The following is a 16,887-nucleotide window of genomic DNA, read 5'->3' as shown; positions in this document are numbered from 1 at the left end:
TGACTCCAATTCGCCTTCTATTCTCTCCTACATTAATTTCCACGTAAGCCTTCTACTCTCTGCTTTTCTTGCCCCTCACAATGCTTCTTCTCTAGACCTCTTCTCTATCTAGAATCCCACACCCTTCAACCAACTCTCATCCCTTCTGTAGGGGCCTGTCATGGACTGCCCAGGCATGCCATCCCTCTCACCTTCTCAGGTATGTGGGATTTTATTAAAGAATGTATTTGCACGTATAATATACCAACTTTGAGCTTTGAAAATACCATAGAGCGTGTAACACATGTTGGCTGCACGATCAATTACAAGATATATGTGAATAACATAAAATAAATGATTCTTACACACTAGGGTTATACATTATGAAGTGCATTAATGAAGGACACTACCCTTGATTAACAGAGAGTGCAGGTGAAGACTTTATTGGAGAGGTTTGGCACACCAGGGAAGGCAGGTAACTCCTTCCCTCGACTCACTTTCCTTACATCAATAAGATTTCTGATACTTTATAATTAGCAAGGCTGTGCATCGGAAACTCAACTGGCTTGTCTCCTTTTTTATGTTAGCCCATTAAATAGGAAGCACACTCAGAATTCAAACTTGGTTTTCGATAAGTTCAGGGGTCAGACAGGATTGTGTATTGGCATCCCTGCTCTTCTCCCTGTATATCAAAACTCTTTTGGGAAACCTGTTGGAGTTTAATACTGATGTAGCTAGGCTGTGTAATAAGTTAATCCTAGCCTTAATTTATGCAGACGACACAGTCCTCATTGTACGGACCCCAAGAGCATTGCAAATCTTAGTTAATACATTCTCTGCTTTCATGAGAGATTTGGAATTGCATACTAATACTAACTAATCAGTTGTAACGGTATGCTTGGTGGAAAAAAGATTGTGCAATTTCCCGAAAATGGTGTGTGATGGGATAGTGATCCCAAGAGTGAACCAGTTTGATTATCTTGGGGTTTGCTTTAACAAGAACTTCACTGGGAATGCACAGATCCTGAAACAGGTTCCTGTTATGAAACAATCTGTTGGTGGTATCTACAGATTTATGAAACGGCATAAGCAGCAACCACTTTGTATTGTAAAAGAAGATCTATAATGCAAGTATTATAGGGCCGATCAAATAGGGTCCTGCGATTTGGGTTTATGGGTATAATGGTGTACTGCAAAAAGAGCAAAATCGCTTTGTGAAATCGTTTTTGAGTTTACCCGTGTGAGCCCCAACTTTTCGATCTCATCAAGAGATAGGCTTGCCCTTCATTGAAGATCTATTGGCCTTGGAGCAAAGTATGCTATGGTTGTGTGTTTGGCCTAACTCAAGGGCAGGGCTCACACAGAAAATGATAAATGATCTATTCGGGAAAAAGGTGTTGATGAAATTGGCTGGTTAGCACACATTAAGAAATTGTTGGGGAATGTAAATAACAGTGGTATGATTACCAATCCTGTACTGCTGGAAAATAACATTTGTCGTCTTTTAAAGAAGAAACTGTGGAGTGGATAAATGATGCCAGAGAGATGCAGGAACTGTTGAAACCAATGAACAGGCAATTAATGAGAATTTCCACAAATACAATCTTGTCTGGTGAAACTTTAAGTATCAAAGGGCACCCATTCCAAGAGTACACTTTGGGTGCATTGAGCTGGGCGAGGTTTTACGCAGGAAATCGGTCTTGGATTTTGAATCTAAATGCCCTATGTGTCAAGCTGGGCATGAAGACCTTGTACACTTTCTATTCTTTTGTCCAGCCTATTGTAACCTAAGGAAAAGGTACTTGATACCCTTGTTTGTAGGTAGGGGCTTCACTCAGCACAGGCCTGCTCTTTACTTCCTGCTGGAGGCAGACTCGCCAGCTATTGCTTGAAATATATCCCTATTTATTAGAAAAGCTTGGTGAACACAAGAAAGGAGACAAATAGAAGGGCATGCAATCGCAGGAGGCAGTGATGTACACTAGATGCACTAGATGAGTCTGTTTTATATGTCTTATGGCTGCTAAGGCTACTATTGGTTTTAAAGAATTTCCATGAGTATTGGATTTTACAAATAAATGTGATCTTATCATGTATGTGATTTTACAAATGAATTGTTGCCCTTTGCTTTTTAATGGTTGGAAATGTTTGCTGTCTGATGGGTTTTTGTATGATGCATCTTTTATGGATGTTTTATACAATCCGAAATAAATAATAATTATTTACTTACTTTATGATTAGCAAGGCTGTGCACTGGAAACCCCACTGCCTTGTTTACTTTTTTATTTTAGCCCAATAACAGGAAGCACACTCAGAATTCCTGAGGAAAAAGATATCTCAAATTTGGATCTGACTGGGCTTGCTGGTAGTGTTTGGTCAGATTGCTCATTGGCATTCAGCGCTTTCTTGGAACCAAGGTCCAGTCAAGGAACAAGTGATGCATGTGCAAGATGTTTGCCTTTCACAAACATACTACAGACATATTTCTTTAGCAAAATCGTCTCCCTTCTTTTTTCCTTTCCAATGGTCTTTGCAGACCAGACCTCCTATGATAAAAGTGTTCAACGTATGTTCCTTTATCTTTGGGAGCTCTAGCAGGGGCCTGACGAAAGTCTCCTTTAGCCAACAGGACAGTTTGGCTCTTAAGCCAAGATCAGAACCCCCGCCCCCTTCTGGTGCACCGTGTAATAAAGCAAATGGGTAGAGGGGATAAGTGGAATTATCAATGCCATATGCCAGAATCGAAATGTCCCTGGGGCCAGGTTGTTTGGCAGGAGGTGAAGAGTAGAAACCTTCTAGGCGTGTCCCATTCTGTTTCTCCCAGTTCTGACCTCTTTCTGTACACAGGAATAGTGCATTTGGAACAAGGGGAATCAGACAGCACGTCTAGAATCATGGTTCTCGAAATATGTTAGAAGGAAAATGCTTCTGCCTAATTAATCCAGCCCAAGCCTGGAGTAACCTTGGTTATGTTATTATTATCATTATTTGTATGTATTGTTATAGCACAAACCTGTGCCACCTCAAAAACTATGTCCGTGGAGGACCTGACTAGGCCAATAGCATCCATCAAAGCTACCTCTTACTCTGATGAGTGGCTGTCAGCATTCCTCCTGAAGCCACTTCCCATGGAAGCATTCCATCCATTTTTGGCAGTAATCATTGTAACCCTCAAACAATAAACATTCCCACTATCATCAAAACCAGAAAAATACACGTACTACTAAAACAACAAAATTGGACCTGAGTCACCTCAGCAACTATCACTCCATCACACATCGTCCTTTACTTGGGAAGATCTTCAAAAGAGCTCTAGCTGGTAAACGTTTACAAATACTTCACCTGCAACAGCTATTGACAGACCTACGAATCTGGCTTCAGATGTAGATGCAACACAGAAACTGCCACCATCCAATGTTAGGCAATGCTCTCTGCATCCTCCACAATGCCCACCTCTGCCACCTGGAACTCCTTGATCTCTCTGCAACCTTTGACATAGTAGATCTCCAAGCCCTCGTGACATATTACACAACTGCATGGGAATTGATGAGACTATCCGCCCCGCCAATGGTTAACATCATACATCAAAAATTGCCATTAGTTTGTCCAGATGGATACCTCCACATTACTCCACCAGTCACCTGTGGAGTCCCACAAGGATCCACCCTCTCACACTGAATCTTCAACATCTACATGGATCCTCTGGGATGATTCTTTGCCAGCAATATCCAAATCCAACCATACGCAGATGATACTCCATTCTACCTCAAAATGTCTTCCAACAAAGCCATTCACAATCTCAAGGCCTGCCCGACCCTGATACAAACCTGAATGTCCAACTGAACCCTACCAAACTGAACTCCTCCATATCTGGCTGTCATCCATGAAGCCCGAGTGCCCCCTCCCCTGCTGAGGACACCATGTGCCAAAGCCCTGGGATTCCCCATTGACAGCCATCACACATTTATTTATTTATTTGTTTTTGCAAATTATATAGCGCACCCAACCTGAAGGCATCTGGGTGCTGGATTCAATGCACACATAGCAAAGAAAACCCTGAAAGCTTTGTAGCAAATCTCCCTTTTGCAGAAAATCAAGCCCTTCCTTCCAGAATAACTTGTGATCCGCAGTTCAAGCTCTTGTCCTTTCTCACCTGGATGGTGGCAAAGCCCTACAGACTTGCCTAGCAACTTCCACCCTGGCACCAATGAAAATCTTCCTCCAAGCGGCATTCTCAATAAAGGGCTTCACAAATTGGACCACACCTCCCACACTTATCAATTTACATAGGTTGCATATACAAACACTCATTGCCTTTAAGGTCAGTTGCATAATTTACTAAGCCATCACCTAGTAAGCTCCTTCCGACCTAGTTGACAAGGTTACCATGTCTCAGGACCTGGCCAGATTAGAGCTGCAAGAATGCAACACAGAAAAGAAACGGGAAACAGGCCTTCTCGATCTACACCCCCCTGGCTTTGGACCCTCATACTGACCAACATTAGACTCAAGCCCCTCACACCCGCCTTCATGTTATTCCAAAAGAAGCTCAAGACCCTACATTTCTAGAAGCACCTTCTTCATGCGATTTAGACCCCCCCCCCACAACCCTAATCATCTACCCCCACATAAATCATAATGGCTGCTCCTGTTGCTTAATTGTAAGGTATGACTGCACCACAAAAGCTCGGCCCCCTTACTATTTTCCAATGAACCCACTGTTGTACAGCGCTGCGCTGCTTCTCGAAGCTGGGTGTGTGTTAGGCAGAAACCTGTGCAGTTCCCTTGGGGAACACTGCAAAAGATTTAAGACTACAGGTAGAGCAGTAAACCCCTTTGGTAGCAGTCTGTACCACCCAGATTTACCTGGTAGCTGTGGCTGAGCAGTCAGACCTCTCTCAAGAAGAGTTAGGCAGTATGTAAAGTATACACAATATGTACCAAAACACAATAGCACAAGCAAACACTGACCAGAGCTTGGTTTCAAAAGTATATAGTTATTTATTTAAAATACACATAAGTTAAAAACACTCTAGCAAAAATATAGTAAAAGCACTTCAACACAGTTATAATGAAAGTAGATTCAATCCTTTCTCCTATCTAGACAACTCTAAGTAAACACCACTTAATTAAAACAGAGGTGAGTGCTTAACGTTAGATGACACTCTAGTAGTTTCCAAGAAAGGGAGAGAAAAAGCAGAAATGGGTTAGACACACCACTCTAAGGTCCAGAGCACTTGCAATAGGCTTAAAGAAGAATAAAGTCACAGGTGAGCAAAAGTCACTAGGCAGGGCCCACTCTTAGAGTAGCCGGAGCGAAAATGTGCCCAAGATCACACTGTTAGTTAGAGATTCAAAGTCTTGCAAAGAGTCAAAAAGAGGTTAGAGTGGCTCAGAAAGTTTAGCCAAAGTGTCCCAGGCACTCCCAGGTTCGAAAGCCGGGGACTAAATCTACCCCGTACAGTCGGTAGCAAGGGAAGCCAGGCAGAACACAGTACCTTAAGCGGAAAGGATCCTCCAGCGGTGGCAGTTGTTCCAGGCAGTGGCAGCAGGGCTCGACGTCGGTCAGGGGAGAAGAAGTTCTCGCTGAAGAGCAGAAGAAGAGGGTCGTTGCACTGCCCGGGAAGAAACCAGCCGCGGAGTCCTCCGGTTAAAGGGTTGGTACCGACTTTCGCGGTATGGGGGTAAAGTGTGGTATTCCGGTTGCCGGGGTGCTTGGCACAGGCAAGGCGGCCACGAGATACCTCAAAGAACGGAAAGAAGGCGAAAACTGGTTGTCCCCACCAGTCAAGGGAAGGAGCCACTCCGTTAAGAGTTCTCCTCGGTCGTCGGGAAAAAGTGGTGAGACGGTTCAGCAGGGCTCCACCGGGTGGTGTCGTCGAAGCAGGTCGGCTCAGCTCTTCCCTCGTCGGATTCTTGGTCCTGTGGCGACTTCTGAAGTCCCAGTCCCCAAAGCCCTGCTTTTATGCAGCAAACCCCCATTCACCCAGCCTAGCTGTCACTCAAACATGCTAAGTGGTGAGCCGGGCGGCTCACCACTTGGGCCAATCAGGACGGAGTGCGACTTGAGTTACCAAGGTAACTCAGTCCAGGGTGCCTAAATCCCCCTCCCCCCCTCCTAAGTACCCCAGACAGAGTGGCACCACTTTGGAGGGCTTCTGTGGAGAAGCCCGCCAAAAGTGGAACAAAGGGCTCCACTTTGGGTCAGAGTTACAGAGGCGAACACCAACGCCATTTTAGAATCAAGTTTTGGCAAAAAGTCCCAACCGGAGTTATAAAAATAAATATATAAACCGGCGGTATGTTTAAGGCTACCGTAAATAAATAATTAAATGTGTTAGCCTAAAACAATGGGAAATCCCATAGGGAAATATTCGCGGTCGAATATAAAAAGTAGTTTCCACTGCCACCAGCCAAAACTCGATCAGGGGGGACGGAGACGTGCCCCCTCGACTAACAGACCCTGGGGCAATCGAATTGCCCCAGCCAGTACGTCCACAATATGATGGTTTGTACTGGTTCTGTTCAGGATTCAAGACTAGCAAAGTCTTTGGTGACTTTACATGCCCTGGGAGACAGTAGTCAGTCCCAGGGTATGGAGTCTATGTTGGGGAGTCCCTAGGACACCCCTGGGTCACGGCACAGAGGGTGCTGTGTGACCCACATCACAAAAATACATGAGGCCCTATGGAGTAAGAGACCCCATAGCCCATTCAACACAAGGTTTAACCAAGAAAACACACTTCAACATGTCCAAGAGTGAGGGTAAAAGAGTCTCACTCTTGGCAGGAGAAAAAAATTAAACCCCAGAAATCCAGCAAAGCTGCTGGGGGACTCACTAGGTAGGGAAATTCAGCCTAAACAGAGAATTCTCCCTAACACTCGCCCCCCCCAGACTAAGGGACAGGAGGATTTAATCCACTCCTGGATGAACCTCATACCTCTAGTCGATGATATACATCCTAGAGAGTCCATCAGCATTTTGATGGTGACACCTTGACCTTTGCTTAAGGGAGAACTCAAAGGTTTTCTTTTGCAAGCTAAAGGACCTACAAACCCGTTGAGGAACATCAGTCTTTTTGTTATAGGGGATCTGGTTGACCAGTCCCTCAGAAGTTGGTACAACTTCTGAACCTATGTTAGGCTTTTTGAAGGGGCCCTTATAAAGGATTCCCTTAGATCTAGAGGGGCCTCCAAGGTTCCTCACCACCTCTCTTGTGGGAGCAGGTTGGGTCTTAGGCCTCTTGGTTGGAGGGGTTGGGGTTAGGCAATGTACCTGCTTCCCCTTCCTCTTAGATCTACCCTTACCTATTTTAGGAGTTTCCCCCCTAATATTAGGATTTGAGTTGGGGTCTTCAGTAGAAGGTCCAACAGTCTGAAGGTTTCTGGCCTTAGACTTTTCTTTTCTGGTTTTCCACCAGCACTGAGAATTACCAGTTCTCTCAGGTTCAGATAGGGGCCTAGTTGGTCTATCCACCTCTTCCTCAGAAGCAGGGGGGGTCAGAGACTCTGAAACTAGGGGAACAAGGGTGGAGCTTGGTTGGGGCTCCCATGTTCCTAGCATACTATCCTGAACTGTGCCTGGGTTAGAGGTCAACTTACTAAAACCAGGGCTTGTAGTGGGGTTCTCAGTAGAGGGTCCCACAGGCTTAGAAGGGTCCTTCAAGGTAGCCTTTCTAGCCAATTTGGTTAAGTTCTGCTTCTCCATACTGGGAGGCCTGGGGGTATGGGACACTACTCCTAGAGTTCTTAGGTCATTCCCCAACAGGACCTTCCCAGGTACCTCAGTCTGAACACTGACAGGGATCCTCACTGTCATGTTGTTACACTGAATGAGGGCTGGTAGAATAGGAACCATTTGGACAGGGCCTCCAGACATCTTAGTGGGACCTTTGGGTGCTTTGGCCACATCCTCAGGTTGAAAGAAGCTTTCATCCACTACTGTTCTGCTGGCCCCAGTGTCTCTCCTGGCAGGAGTATCCTGGCCATTGACAAGAACACTGTCCACATAATACACCTTAGAGTTAACAGGTAGGGAGTTATACACAACCCTATTCTGGGGGCTAACCAGACCCATAGGCTCTAAGTTTACAGTTGCTTGAAGACCCAAGGGTTCTTCAGCAAAGAGTTCAAAGTGGGCACTAGCCATCTGTACTTCATCCTCAGGAGTGAAGGCTAAGGAGACTGTGCTGATCCCTGCAGGTTTACCCTTGCACTTGGGATCTCCTTTGATATGGTCAGTACCCTGACAGACATAGCATTGTCCAAATGCTCTCTGGAAGGGTGGCTTGCTCTGACCTCCTTCTGGCTTGTGGCCAGAAGGTACACTAGCCTGATTCGGTTTACCCTGGGGCTTACCCTGGTTATTTGGTTGTTTGTGGCCCTCTTGGGTATGGGAGGTATTAGAATTCTCTTTGGGGTCCTTTTTAGGCTGTTTCTCCCCATCCTTCTTCTGAGTTACCCCAGAATCCTTGTGAGTGGCCCTGTTGGCAACCCACAAGTCAGCAGCCCTAGCTAGCTTCCTAGGATCCAATTCCTGTGAATCAGCCAAGTGCTGTCTGAGCTCAGGAGAGCAGGCATCATAAATTGACTCCAACATAAAGAGATTTCTCATCCCCTCATAAGTGTTCACCTTGTAACCCTTAATCCATCCCTCTAAGTTTTTCAAACATTCACTCACCCAGGTAGCCCAAGGGGTACCATCATGCTTTTTGAGGCTCCTAAACCTCTTAAGATACTGGGAAGGGGTCTTCCCAAACCTAGCTATCAAAGCTAGTTTCACACATTCATAGTCCTTCCTATCCTCCTCCCCCATCTCCATTACCACATCAGTTGCAACAGGGGGAAGCCTAGAGAACAACCAGGTGAGTAAGTCATTTCCTGTGATGTTCTGGAGCCCATGATTATATTCAAACAGAGACAACCAATCCAACACATCCAACTTAGGCTCATACATACCAACCAATTCTTTAGGCATCCGGGGTCTTTTAGGACTGGAACTTCTAGAGGAGCCAGAGAGAGAAACATTCTCAACAGATAATTTCTTCATTTCTAAGTCATACTTGAGCTCCATTTCCCTTAGCCTTAGTTCTTTGTCAGTTTGAGCATTCAGTTTCTTATACTCCAATTCTAGCTTCATTTTCTCTAGTTCAAAGTACTGAGGACTAAATGTGGGACCTGGTAAAGGTCCAGTAGGCACAGCAGGTAGAGCAGGCAGAGGCCTAGGGGGGACAGTTACAACAGCCTCACCCTCCTCTTCTGACTCTTCCTCAGAAACATCAACATTTTGTTCCATGTTAACTTCAACACTGTCATCTACAGTTGCTGGAGTGGTAGGTTCCTCTGAACCATCACCCAGACTTTGGTTAGCTAACAATCTTTCAATCAGCTCCATTTTCTTGCCCTTAGTCAGGAGATCCTTATGTTTACAGAGCACTCTTAAACAATCAGCAGTTTTGGCTGCAAGGGACTCTTGACTATAGCTTTCTATAACTGACATGTTAGAGGTTTTACTTTTTCAGTGCTAAGCTTTGTGGTTAGTTGCACTAAGGTATCTAAAGCACAATAAAATGTATACTCAATACAAATCCCACCGCTGTACACCAGTGTTAGGCAGAAACCTGTGCAGTTCCCTTGGGGAACACTGCAAAAGATTTAAGACTACAGGTAGAGCAGTAAACCCCTTTGGTAGCAGTCTGTACCACCCAGATTTACCTGGTAGCTGTGGCTGAGCAGTCAGACCTCTCTCAAGAAGAGTTAGGCAGTATGTAAAGTATACACAATATGTACCAAAACACAATAGCACAAGCAAACACTGACCAGAGCTTGGTTTCAAAAGTATATAGTTATTTATTTAAAATACACATAAGTTAAAAACACTCTAGCTAAAATATAGTAAAAGCACTTCAACACAGTTATAATGAAAGTAGATTCAATCCTTTCTCCTATCTAGACAACTCTAAGTAAACACCACTTAATTAAAACAGAGGTGAGTGCTTAACGTTAGATGACACTCTAGTAGTTTCCAAGAAAGGGAGAGAAAAAGCAGAAATGGGTTAGACACACCACTCTAAGGTCCAGAGCACTTGCAATAGGCTTAAAGAAGAATAAAGTCACAGGTGAGCAAAAGTCACTAGGCAGGGCCCACTCTTAGAGTAGCCGGAGCGAAAATGTGCCCAAGATCACACTGTTAGTTAGAGATTCAAAGTCTTGCAAAGAGTCAAAAAGAGGTTAGAGTGGCTCAGAAAGTTTAGCCAAAGTGTCCCAGGCACTCCCAGGTTCGAAAGCCGGGGACTAAATCTACCCCGTACAGTCGGTAGCAAGGGAAGCCAGGCAGAACACAGTACCTTAAGCGGAAAGGATCCTCCAGCGGTGGCAGTTGTTCCAGGCAGTGGCAGCAGGGCTCGACGTCGGTCAGGGGAGAAGAAGTTCTCGCTGAAGAGCAGAAGAAGAGGGTCGTTGCACTGCCCGGGAAGAAACCAGCCGCGGAGTCCTCCGGTTAAAGGGTTGGTACCGACTTTCGCGGTATGGGGGTAAAGTGTGGTATTCCGGTTGCCGGGGTGCTTGGCACAGGCAAGGCGGCCACGAGATACCTCAAAGAACGGAAAGAAGGCGAAAACTGGTTGTCCCCACCAGTCAAGGGAAGGAGCCACTCCGTTAAGAGTTCTCCTCGGTCGTCGGGAAAAAGTGGTGAGACGGTTCAGCAGGGCTCCACCGGGTGGTGTCGTCGAAGCAGGTCGGCTCAGCTCTTCCCTCGTCGGATTCTTGGTCCTGTGGCGACTTCTGAAGTCCCAGTCCCCAAAGCCCTGCTTTTATGCAGCAAACCCCCATTCACCCAGCCTAGCTGTCACTCAAACATGCTAAGTGGTGAGCCGGGCGGCTCACCACTTGGGCCAATCAGGACGGAGTGCGACTTGAGTTACCAAGGTAACTCAGTCCAGGGTGCCTAAATCCCCCTCCCCCCCTCCTAAGTACCCCAGACAGAGTGGCACCACTTTGGAGGGCTTCCGTGGAGAAGCCCGCCAAAAGTGGAACAAAGGGCTCCACTTTGGGTCAGAGTTACAGAGGCGAACACCAACGCCATTTTAGAATCAAGTTTTGGCAAAAAGTCCCAACCGGAGTTATAAAAATAAATATATAAACCGGCGGTATGTTTAAGGCTACCGTAAATAAATAATTAAATGTGTTAGCCTAAAACAATGGGAAATCCCATAGGGAAATATTCGCGGTCGAATATAAAAAGTAGTTTCCACTGCCACCAGCCAAAACTCGATCAGGGGGGACGGAGACGTGCCCCCTCGACTAACAGACCCTGGGGCAATCGAATTGCCCCAGCCAGTACGTCCACAATATGATGGTTTGTACTGGTTCTGTTCAGGATTCAAGACTAGCAAAGTCTTTGGTGACTTTACATGCCCTGGGAGACAGTAGTCAGTCCCAGGGTATGGAGTCTATGTTGGGGAGTCCCTAGGACACCCCTGGGTCACGGCACAGAGGGTGCTGTGTGACCCACATCACAAAAATACATGAGGCCCTATGGAGTAAGAGACCCCATAGCCCATTCAACACAAGGTTTAACCAAGAAAACACACTTCAACATGTCCAAGAGTGAGGGTAAAAGAGTCTCACTCTTGGCAGGAGAAAAAAATTAAACCCCAGAAATCCAGCAAAGCTGCTGGGGGACTCACTAGGTAGGGAAATTCAGCCTAAACAGAGAATTCTCCCTAACAGTGTGCACTCAATAAATACCCCAAAATAAGCTAATCTTGAATCTTTTTTGTGGCTACTTATAAAGATAAATGGCTGATTGATACACAACTATTCCTGTGCCAAGGCATTATCTGTGACCTAACTTCCCACAACAGCTGTAGTGCTTGCACAACCAATTATAGCATGACACACTCTACTGTTCCCTTGGTGCACCTTTGGTTTGTTAATGAGGCAACCATACTATTGTGAACACAATGAGACCATCTGTGATCTAATCAAATCTGTTAACACAACTGGATTTTACTAAGTCAGAGATCTGTAACCTGCGTCTCGCCTGATATTTAGGACTACGATTCCCATAACCCTGTACCATTGACTTTGATGGATTGGTGCTGATGGGAGTTGTACTCCAAAACATTTGGAGAGGCTACTCTTGCAGACCTCCAGCTAGGTATACACAAGCACACAGTTTAGCTACTTAGCAATAATTAAGTAGACAGGTGTTTACCTGGTGAGACTGTTGGAATGCCGTTCCCGTGTGCTCCACGTGTATAGGCTCAGGCTTAGCTTGTTCCTGCCTGTTTTGTCCCAGTTATACACTTACAGAATTGTTTCCATTTTGAATGGCTTTATGAGTATTGAGTTTATGCTCAGCACAAGCAGAGACTGAACCTATGTCCCTCTATTCCAGCTTTGCCAAGAACTCAGGTATCTACTGATCAATGCAACTCAGTGAAGTTAACCTTTAATCTATACACTTTTCTAGTCTCACTTAGCAACGGATAGTCACGCAGAAAATTGAAAGTGCAGTATCCTTATTCTTCTTGGCATAGACACGCTTAATAATAGTTTTATAGTGCACTTCGCCATGTCAGGCTCTATTTTTGATTTCCTGACCTCCAGATCGGTGTATGTATGAATAAGCAGAGGGGAATGGGGGTAGTGGGTTAGCATAGGAGTGTGGCAGCAGCTGAAGTAGCGGCTAGAAGGTGGCAGCAGAAGCTTAAGAAGAGGTATACCACAGAAAGTGGCACTGAGAGAAAGACAGGCCTAAGCACAAACATTCAGACATGCAGAGTTTCAGACCTCAGATTGCCCACACAGCACAGCCGGGTCTGTGGCTCTGTGGACTAATGCATCCACTACAAGGACCTGTGTTTGACCTCATGGTCACCGGTTCTAATTCCAGGGAAGTCCACTCAGGCCTTCCTGCTTCCGTGGCCGATAAAATGAGTACCATTCAGGTGGCTAACAAGAAACTTCTGTTATTTGTCAAGAGCGTCAAGTTGCCCCTTTTGGGGTGAACATGTTCTCTACAAATACACCTTTTATGTTATTATCTTTAATGATGACATTTGGGAATTCATCATCATTGATTCTGAAGGCTATGTAGGCCCTAACTTCAAAATGGTACTCTTTTGAATAACTTCCAACTATGTCCTGTAAAGACATACACAGTAATGTGCGCTTTTTGGTACGACATTTTTAATTCTCGAATGCCAAAATTAGTCCAAATTCATTAGGACCCAGGCGTTAAGGGGTTAACAGCGCCGTAAAAGGTGTCGGCGCCGTTAAACCCTTAACGCCTTACTACGAGGTCCCTTTGCGGGACCCGACCTTAACGGCTGGTCTAGACCAGCCGTTAAAGTAGGGGCCCGCAAAGGGACTCTCGAGGTAAGTACGGTACCGCAATTTGCGGTACCGTACTTACCGCCTTCCCCATTCCCATTATGCCCTATGGGGCAAAAATGGAAATGTGGAAGGGCCATGGCGGCATGGGGAATTACCGCCCCGCCAACCTTGGAATGGGGTGGTTATTCCCCATTCCGCCATGGCGGACTCCGGCACTGACCATGGTGCTAATAGCACCACGGTTTTCCGCCAGAGTCCTAATGAGGGCCCATATGTCTTCCTTCAGATATTTTGCACTACTTTTTACATTATCCTAAGTCAGCATAGGCAGGACTGAAGGATCATGGGAGTTGCAGTCAAAGGCATCCGAAGGGCCACACATCGAGCACCCAGATAGAACAAGGGAAACCTTAACCACTGAGCCTATAAAAGCAATGCCAAAAGGATAGCCACGGAGTTTACCAAATATCAAAATGTTCTTAGCATTTAAAACACAATTTCACTTTCTTTGTAATGACTATTTCCCATTGCTGGACCAGTTCTGGATGTACATCCTAATGTTGGCACAGGTGTTCAGCTTCACTATGGAAATGCAATAAAAGTATGCTTCGTTATCCTACTAAAATATGACCAAAGTGCCAGCTCATGTTGTATTACAGTAAGAGGAGGTGAAAATAAGCAGTGACCTCATCACTGTGCAACTGCTAGTCCCCTTTCATACACCAGGCTATCTTACTGTGACTGCAAACATGAACACCGAATTCCATGATACTTCAGGGACATTTAAGGCTAAACAGGATTATGATATTAATGTGTATTAAAAAAAACACCTCTGCAGCCAACATATGTGTTTAGAGGCACTTACTTCTGCTACTGGATTTTAATATTATGCTGTTGCTCCATAACCAAAAAATACGGCACACATACAAGAATCATGACTGCTGTGATACACATGAAAACTCCTTTTAAGGTGTGCAAATTCGGGCCTTGAGCAACGTGGCTCAGCTCCCAGTGTATAACAGTGCCTTTACAGAAACACACAAAATGATTGCCAAATGTCGTCCAATCTGTGCACCTATTTTGTCGAAAATGCGGCCATTTTAATAGTACTGACTGGCCTCTTTTTAAACTTGCCCCACTTTACATTTCCTGTGAACTAACTTGTACAGGCCCTTGTTCCCCACTAATGCCTTTAGGGTTTTAATTGTGCCCTGTGTTCTACATTGCGCAACTACTCACAATGCGGCGTGCAGCGCGTCCTTTCCATTATCCAAGACACCCAAGACATTTCTGGATTGAAATCAGGTCAAATGCGACCCATGTCAGGCACGCACAAAGCTGCTTTCAAACACAAGGTAAACTCTGTTGGGAAATACATATTAACAGAGGGCCCCATTGTGCCCCGGGACCCCTCTGCTAGCATGGGACATGGAAACCTTAATGAACTCCTGAATCTAAAGGGGTATGCAAGTGCCAGCAAGAAATACCTGCTGGTCCACATCAAAATAGTTTACGTCAAGAGCCCTGCTTTGCATTCTTGGGCCGTATCGAATGCACCAAAAACGTATTACATTTGCTCTCTGCGTTTGGGGTGATTGATGCAACCAACATTTGACATAAGGCCCCCTCTTCGGTTATGAATGCTTTGTTGGTAGACATTTGGCCATTTTTTGGTTTAAAGAAATGTCCCTTATTGGGACCCCTGGTTCCGCTCCAGTAGAGTGCCTGTATGATGGCGTGTAATGCAGATCCCTCTTAAGGCGCACCTTTGTACTTCCTTCTATTCAAGACATTTGATGAGAGGTTAAGGTTCCCAATCTCCTATTTCCGAGCAGCGATTGTCAAGTCTACACTAGCAGCATCTTTCTGTTGCACAGATGTGGTCAGGCACTCGGGCACGCGCGGCATCACACCAGAACTTACATAATTCTGCATCGCCTCCGCTTGCGAGATGAAGGTCTGCGACTCTGGATCCGCCAGGGCACTCGTGTAGTTCTGATTAGAAATGTCTACACTTCCGCCCACATAAAAGACCGTCAGAGCAGGAGCTACGGAGAAAAGGTCACAGTGTGCCAAGAAAATATTAACACGTGCCCTGCAGAACAGGGTAAAAGCGCCGAAGCACATCGTCGACAGCTGGATGTGACACAGCGCATGCCGTGAGTGTCTGAGAAATTGACCCACTCCAAAGAAGTTTACAGAAGTTTGTAAACAAAAGTCAGGACAAGCAATTGAAGGTTCGACATTTTAACGCTGCTGTATTAATGCATTACAGCATAAACAAATCTACCTTCCCCAATTAGCATTACTATCATTGAAAACCCACAAACCATAAGTAACAATTTTTAATTTTAGAACTAATGTTTACAATACTATACAAGAGTGTGTGCACCCAAACACGTACACTATTTTTAATTTTAGAACTCATTTTAACAATACTAAACAAGTGTGTGCACACACACACACACCAGAATAATTGCAAATGAACCAATACTTTGCAGCACTGTCTGTAAGCAATGAGCAGTATACTTTGTATCTTGCTCAGGGGCACTAGAGTAACAGGTATTTAATGCCGAACGCCAACCGGTCTTTTAACACCCCGTCTAAATATAGTTCAAGAAGCTGCAGACACTTTAAGCGAAGAACGATGGTGATGAAGTCAACTTACATGAGCTGTAATACAGGACCAGTATAATAATAATGGCTGCCAGGGAAATGATGGGAAAGACCCGCAGGAACTTTCTTTTCCAGGGGTGTAAGCTCCTCACTTTGAGCACGGCAAGCTGCAGGTTCCGCTTCTCGTCTTTTCGATGGCTTTCAGCATTATGAAATGCCAGGCTCTAAAGAAAGAACACGGTCTTACGCATCGAAAAGCAGCTGCAGCGTGCCCAGTGCAATACTCCCACACTTCTAGGAAAGAAATATTCCACCAAAGCTTGACATTGACTTTCAGGCAGCGTTTATTCGGGGGCCGGCATGCCTTTCAGAAGGGTAACGCCTGAAACAGTGAGCTACTTGTACAGGGAAGTAAAGCCGTTCTTACCTGTGCAGACATATGTTCTGGGTCACGACCAATAGGAATGCTATAGATAACAGAAATCCTTTCTCTGGAAAAAGATAGCATCCCTTTGCTTCCAAGCGCCAGCTGCTGAAGCGAGTACATGCACACAGACACCCAAGGCTAGACTAACTTATAAAGGCTCATTCAGGCATCTGATTTAAGAGGACTGGCTTCGGTGTACTTGTGTCTCCCCCATTTCTTCCTCGCCGTGCCGGCTGACATGGCAGAGCCTGCCTACTGCCTGGCCAGCGTATCTGCATCCAAAGTAGGCAGGAAGAAAAGAGGCCGGCCTGTAACTCTTTGCTCACCAGGCAGAAAGGGACTGACAATTAAGCCCCGTTTATCTTTGCACATTCTACGCCCTGGCCTGCAGCATGAAACACCAAACTAAGAAGGTGGCAAGGTTAGCGTTCATGCGAAGACAGAAACACCGGGTATCCTTCATTCATCATGAATACATTCAGATATATCCCATTATTCCACAGAGACATAGAACAACGAGTCTT

General features: G+C 45.4%; 1 protein-coding gene across 1 annotated transcript in view; it reads right to left on the bottom strand.

Annotated features, from left to right (window-relative positions):
* The window catches only part of LOC138526098 (suppressor of tumorigenicity 14 protein homolog), a 1,040,494-nt gene extending 1,023,877 nt beyond the window's left edge, over nucleotides 1-16,617 (bottom strand). The window contains exons 1-3 of the mRNA XM_069636455.1: nucleotides 16,364-16,617; nucleotides 15,989-16,160; nucleotides 15,244-15,368 (exon numbers count right to left, since the gene is read on the bottom strand). Of these exons, the coding sequence (XP_069492556.1) occupies nucleotides 15,244-15,368; nucleotides 15,989-16,160; nucleotides 16,364-16,483 (417 nt within the window). The 5' untranslated portion in view covers nucleotides 16,484-16,617. The remainder of the gene's footprint in view (nucleotides 1-15,243; nucleotides 15,369-15,988; nucleotides 16,161-16,363) is intronic.
* Nucleotides 16,618-16,887: the final 270 nt, after the last annotated feature.

The sequence above is a fragment of the Ambystoma mexicanum genome, chromosome 7p, assembly GCF_040938575.1.
Source record: "Ambystoma mexicanum isolate Mex_15411 chromosome 7p, UKY_AmexF1_1, whole genome shotgun sequence".
Taxonomy (NCBI): domain Eukaryota; kingdom Metazoa; phylum Chordata; class Amphibia; order Caudata; family Ambystomatidae; genus Ambystoma; species Ambystoma mexicanum.
Note: the sequence above shows the minus strand (reverse complement) of the source record. Positions and strands in the feature narration are given on the sequence as shown.